This window comes from Phocoena phocoena, chromosome 16 (assembly GCF_963924675.1).
Source record: "Phocoena phocoena chromosome 16, mPhoPho1.1, whole genome shotgun sequence".
Taxonomy (NCBI): Eukaryota; Metazoa; Chordata; class Mammalia; order Artiodactyla; family Phocoenidae; genus Phocoena; species Phocoena phocoena.
Window position 1 is genome coordinate 59,106,434 of NC_089234.1, and position 6,126 is coordinate 59,112,559.

The window sequence follows — 6,126 nt, forward strand, 5'->3', positions numbered from 1 at the left end:
TGCTCCGCAAAGGGAGAGGCCACAACAGTGAGAGGTCCGTGTACCACAAAAAAAATAAAAACAAATAAATTAATTTTTTAAAAAGCTGGTATATCACACACAGAACAGCTTAGCAGTCTGCTCAAAATATTAAAAACGCTCAACATCATTAATCATTAGAGAAATGCAAATCAAAACTACAATGAGATATCATCTCGCACCAGTCAGGATGGCCATCATCAAAAAATCTAGAAACAATAAATGCTGGAGACGGTGTGGAGAAAAGGGAACACTCTTGCACTGCTGGTGGGAATGTGAATTGGTACAGTCACTATGGAGAACAGTATGGAGGTTCCTTAAAAAACTACAAATAGAACTACCATATGACCCAGCAATCTCACTACTGGGCATATACCCTGAGAAAACCATAATTCAAAAAGAGTCATGTACCAAAATGTTCATTGCAGCTCTATTTACAATAGCCCGGAGATGGAAACAACCTAAGTGTCCATCATCGGATGGATGGATAAAGAAGATGTGGCACATATATACAATGGAATATTACTCAGCCATAAAAAGAAACGAAATTGAGCTATTTGTAATGAGGTGGATGGACCTAGAGTCTGTCATACAGAGTGAAGTAAGTCAGAAAGAGAAAGACAAATACCGTATGCTAACACATATATATGGAATTTAAGGGAAAAAAATGTCATGAAGAACCTAGGGATAAGACAGGAATAAAGACACAGACCTACTAGAGAATGGACTTGAGGATATGGGGAGGGGGAAGGGTAAGCTGTGACAAAGGGAGAGAGAGGCATGGACATATATACACTACCAAACGTAAGGTAGATAGCTAGTGGGAAGCAGCCACATAGCACAGGGAGATCAGCTCGGTGCTTTGTGAGCGCCTGGAGGGGTGGGATAGGGAGGGTGGGAGGGAGGGAGACGCAAGAGGGAAGAGATATGGGAACGTGTATATGTATGGCTGATTCACTTTGTTATGGAGCAGAAACTAACACACCATTGTAAAGTAATTATACTCCAATAAAGATGTAAAAAAAAAATTAAAACCCAACAAAACCTTATAGAAGGACAAGATTCTATTATACATAGTCTGTACTGAAGTCATAAGCATCATCTTCCTCTTCAGTCTTTACAACTATATATATATGTTTGTAAATTAATGTGTGTATATATACATACATACACACACTAATTTAAACCAGACATATTGATAAGCTATGGAACTTCTCTAGTGATAACTCATTAATACATTACAACCAGGGTAGTTCTAAGATCCAAGGTATTCTTTCTTGTTCCACTGCCCCAGAAAAAGTAAATGGTCTCCCTGTCCATTAAGCTGTATGTTTAAACCACAGGAATAGAAGGGTCTGGCTACCTCCCTAAATCTGACTAACAACTTTTTATTTAGCCAGCCACTGTGATGGCTTAAATGTCTTGCTTCGCTTCTCATGCCCTTGAGCTTAGGTGGGTGGGCTCCATCAAAATGTAGTCTCAGTAAGTACTATAAAGTTGTGCGTTGTAACAGTAATAGAGTGAATGAAGTTGGAATATTTATCCCACTTAAAGTGAAAAGTGCCACAGAATATGAAAGAATTACTAGAGCTATATTGCTGGGCTGTTTTTTTCTGCCATAATTTTCATGAGTTTTGGGGGGAAATGGACTTTTGTAGCATATAAAAATAATAGAAGAGTTCATTAGGCAGACAGAAGAGATCAAGGACTTATAAAAATCTGCACTTAGATTCACATTGGCCTATTTCAACATTTCAAAATCATTATAGCTTTTTCTGCTGTCATTTCCAGCCTGAAACTCCATCTCTAATCTAAAATAGAGCAGGACAATTCATTAAATTGGCATGACATTTATTAGCCACTGAATCTTTCTACTCATGAGTGGAGAAGGAATTTCAGATATGCCCTAGATAAGAAGCAAACCAGCAGTAAGAAAAGCTGTCAAATCTACAGGCAGTTTAATGCTGGGGAAAATGAATGTGGGAATGGTGGCAAGGCTACTCCGTCTCCATCAGAAATTGTGGAAAACCAGGAAAGAAAAAGCCATTCAAAATGAAAAGGTTGACATGAAAAGCAATGTAAATGATATAAAAAATACAACTCCAGAGAGCCAGAATACAACCCCCAAGGAATTTTGCTTCACCACCAACATAACAGTTTATAAAGCAAGAGATGAGGAAAAGAGATTGGGAAAGGTACTGAATAATGAGTGGTTTGAGGAATAGCACAGTAGTTTTCTAAAGATGCTAAACCTGGCCCATCTTACCTCATTCACAGCCAAGTACTAACGTGTTGTCCCAATCACGACTGAGAGGATGATATGGCTAGAGAAATAAGCAGTTCTTTAAAATTTTTGTTGATCAGCACCTTTAATCAAATAGGTGTTTCAGGCTTCTGGTTCCCACTAAACCAAGAACTGGATGCCTCCATCTCTCCATGAGGAGAGGCCCTATTACCATAGGCTGAGACCCTGGCTACACATCTTTAGGATAAAATATCAGTAGATATAACTTATTCTTTGAACTCATGGTAAGACAGTGCTCATTAAGAACTTGCGTAGCAGATACCCTTCATGTCCCACGCTAGAATAAGGACTTCCATCTCCTTAGCTCTATCAAGTTAAGGACTCTTGCAAGAGTAATTAGAGATTTTGGTTCCTTTTCATGAAGATCTCAGTTAGGTAATCCCAAAATTTCCTCTGCAGTGTCTCATTGTTGTGGATCATGGCAGTGAGAGCTTCCCCCTGGTCCAGGCCTTGCCAGTAATCTTGCAGCCACATCTCCTTCCAGCTGAAACATCAAAATGGGAGTTGGATTACGGAACCTCAGCACAGCTATGAGTCCTACCTTTCTCTGAATGGCCAAAGAAATCTTAAGCAGATACAGTGGTTTATGGCTAGGACGAGGGATCCGCTTTGAGGGAAGGAAATGTGAAGTAAACCCAGTACTAGTCCAAGTGATGGGCAGTAAGCCACAAACACAAATTTATCACACAACACCCCCCCTCCCCCAATGAGTTAAATTTCCTGACTTGCCTGCTCTTGGTCCCTAAATGTGGAGGGAATTAAGAGGCAGGCAGGACAGGGGCCAAACTATGGACACAGTAATCTCCTTAAGAAAAGCAAGGGGGCATATTTAGATGGTTACCTTTCATGTTACACCTATTTCAATAATCAAAATGAAAGTGCAATAGTATCCAGTGTCTTGATGAGACAGAACCTGAATGTTTCTCTTTTTTTAATGTGTTACACTTTTCCTCTGACAAATCATAATATTATGTTCAGCACAAACTAGATACAAATTACTTGATGTAAATTACTGGATACAAATTACCTCCACTCCCAGGACCAAACTCCCAGGACCAGCCAGCCCTCTGCTGCCATCCACTGTCCAAGGTGATCTCTGCAGGACATTCTAGCAGCCTCTCTTTCTCACGGCTAATAATCTTTTATCACCCCTCCCCCAACAGGTGTGGTTTGCTGCAAGCGGCTTCAACATTTCCCCACCCCACCTCCCATGCTGACCTTGTTTCCCAATGTCACCACCTACTGCAGTAGCCCCCTCACTTCCCTTCCAATCCACACTGCCCACCATTGTTAATCATCCTTTGAAAGCATCCCTTCTACTCTGTCTAGGACAAGCATATAATTTATCATCCAAATCAGGGTAATTTTAAGAGTGAAAGGAGGTGCTGTTAATAGTTACACCAGGTTAACAGGTATAAACCCTGACTGTTGCAGACAAACCTCCCTCAGAATACTCTCTTCTGTATCTCTCATCCCCAGCCCCACCATGCTGAAGGTGCTCCATAAATAGCTGAGTTGATTTTCAGGACAGTCCAGCTCCAGAGCCTAGTATTCATATGTACAACCTGGCCCAGCTTTGTCTCTCCCCCATTGCTTCCCTGAACGGGCCCTCTGCTCTAGTTGAAGCTTTTTTTAAACTACTGCAAACATTGTTTACAAAAGCTGATTTTTGTATGCTGTTGCCCTGAATGATATCTCACATCTTTTACTGAGCTTTCGCAGTTTGTCTTATCCCCACAACTAGACTCTTGTTACCTTAAAGGCAGAGTGATCCCATGTCATAATTTCCTTATACAACATCCCCTCAGCACCTAGTGCTAATTTATTGCCTGCAGGAAGCAAGTCAGTAAATCATTTGATTTGACAGCCACAGGGGACCCCAGCTACCCTTACCTGTCATTCTCAGGAATCTCTTCCACACTGCCAAAGCCAGGTGTGGGCACTGGGCAGTCCATGTGTGAGGGCTGGGCAATATGAGGCTCAGGGACACGGATGTCCCCAGGAGAGGCTGCATGGGCCTTCTCGGCATCCAGCCGAGCCAGTTCGTGGTCACAGACGAAACACTCGAAGCCGTTAAGGTAGTTAGGCAGTAAAGGATCATTCACTCCCCACTCCCGCTGCTTCAGACTATCCAGAAGGAACTGGTTCGTGATGCCCCCAGGTTGCTTGTATGCCAGGTATTTCATATATTCCTCATCATTTTTGTCCAGAAAGTCGATAAACTCTGCCAGCTTCTGCGGCGACTCAAAGTCGTCAATGAGGATGATGGAGTGATTGTTGGGCACCCAGTCCCTCACAGAGGGAGAGCCGCGGTACACAGGCACAGCACCGAGGTGCATGGGGCGCCACAGTTTTTCCGTCATGTAGTCGTCACAGATGGCATTTTCGAGGGCCAAATGAAACTTATAGCGGGACAAGAAGGCCAAGAGTTCTGGATCCTCAGTGGTGGCTGTGGCTGTGTCCTGTAGCCGCGGCGTGGGCAGCTCCCGATTCTTCAGGCATTTCCCATATGAGTCCACCTGAGTGGGGTACAGCACGCCGTCAAGAGGGTATGGGTAGCGTATATATGGACATATATACACTACCAAATGTAAAATATATAGCTAGTGGGAAGCAGTCGCATAGCACAGGGAGATCAGCGCGGTGCTTTGTGACCAGCTAGAGGGGTGGGATAGGGAGGGTGGGAGGGAGGGAGACGCAAGAGATATACGGGGATATATGTATATGTATAACTGATTCATTTTGTTATAAAGCAGAAACTAACACACCATTGTAAAGCAACTATACTCCAGTAAAAATGTGAAAAAAAAGAAGATACGGCACGTCGGCCTGGACACCAGGGGTCGCGGCCTCAGCCCGGCGCGCCACCCTCCCCTTCCCGCCCCGCCCTCACCCACCGGGATGTAGCGCATGAGCTCGCGCACGTAGCGGTCTCGGTCCGCAGGCACGTCGCAGTGGGACTGCAGATAGAGCAGCGGCGCGTAGCCCCGGCGGCGCCAGTCGGCGCGTTCCGGGAGCGGAGGCGCCGCGCGGCGCAGATAGGCGGTCCCGGGCAGCCACTGCAGCGGCAGCGGGTAGTCCGAGTGACGGCTGAAGGTGGCGGTAAGATTGAAGAGGCGGATGCCCGGACTGTGGCTCAGCAAGAAGTTGTTGAGGGGCGACTCCTCGTGCAGGAGCGCCCAGCTCTGGTGCGCCAAGCGCGGCAGCGGCGCCTCGGACGCGCGGAAGTCGGTGCCGTAGAAGAGCAGTGCGCGCGTCCGCGAGTCTCCCCGCACCCGTCGGTCCCGGGACGCCACGCACGCGCCGCGCGCGCACTCGATGCGCTCCGAGTCGCCCGGGAAGTGAGGGAACAGCCCTGGGCTCCACCAAAGCAGCACCGGCAGGTCCACCGCCTCCCCCCTCCCCGGCCGCGGGGTCCCTGGACCGCGCGCCACCCCCACTGTGCCCAGCGCGGAGGGAGGCCGGAAAACTGCGCCGTCCCACGGCTCCGCCCACTCCACCTCCCCGCCGGTCTCCCCCTCCGCCAAGGGCCTTGAGCCGCTGGCCGCACAGACACTAAGCACTCCCAGGGCGGCAAGCACAGCCCCCGTGCGGCCGGCCCCCATGTCTACTCTGACAGCCGAAGCCCCTCAGCAACAGGCCCCGCCTCGCGGTGAGTCGCAACGCGACGAGGTCCTACGCCGCAGGGGCACATGGCGCATGCGCAGCTCAGTGGCCACCTCAGCCGGACACTTCGCCGGAGCCGCTAATCCTGGCAGGAAGTACTGCAAGGAAAGTGGTACGTCACAGATAAAACGGAGGCT

At 47.3% G+C, this 6,126-nt stretch overlaps 1 protein-coding gene across 1 annotated transcript; it reads right to left on the reverse strand.

Moving 5' to 3' along the window:
* Positions 1 to 2,659: 2,659 nt before the first annotated feature.
* Positions 2,660 to 5,928, reverse strand: FUT11 (fucosyltransferase 11). Its single transcript, XM_065893726.1, has 3 exons — positions 5,221 to 5,928; positions 4,217 to 4,842; positions 2,660 to 2,807 (listed from the first exon to the last, which is right to left on the reverse strand). The coding sequence occupies exons 1-3, from the start codon at positions 5,926 to 5,928 to the stop codon at positions 2,660 to 2,662; spliced, it is 1,482 nt and encodes a 493-aa protein (XP_065749798.1).
* Between the last annotated feature and the right edge of the window lie 198 nt (positions 5,929 to 6,126).

Excerpts from the sequence above, each read along its gene's own strand:
- FUT11 (XM_065893726.1), bottom strand. The coding sequence starts at position 5,928 with ATGGGGGCCGGCCGCACGGGGGCTGTGCTTGCCGCCCTGGGAGTGCTT. Across the intron at positions 4,843-5,220 it reads AGCTCATGCGCTACATCCCG|GTGGACTCATATGGGAAATG; the intron begins GTGGGTGAGGGC and ends TACCCCACTCAG. Across the intron at positions 2,808-4,216 it reads GAGATTCCTGAGAATGACAG|CTGGAAGGAGATGTGGCTGC; the intron begins GTAAGGGTAGCT and ends TTGATGTTTCAG.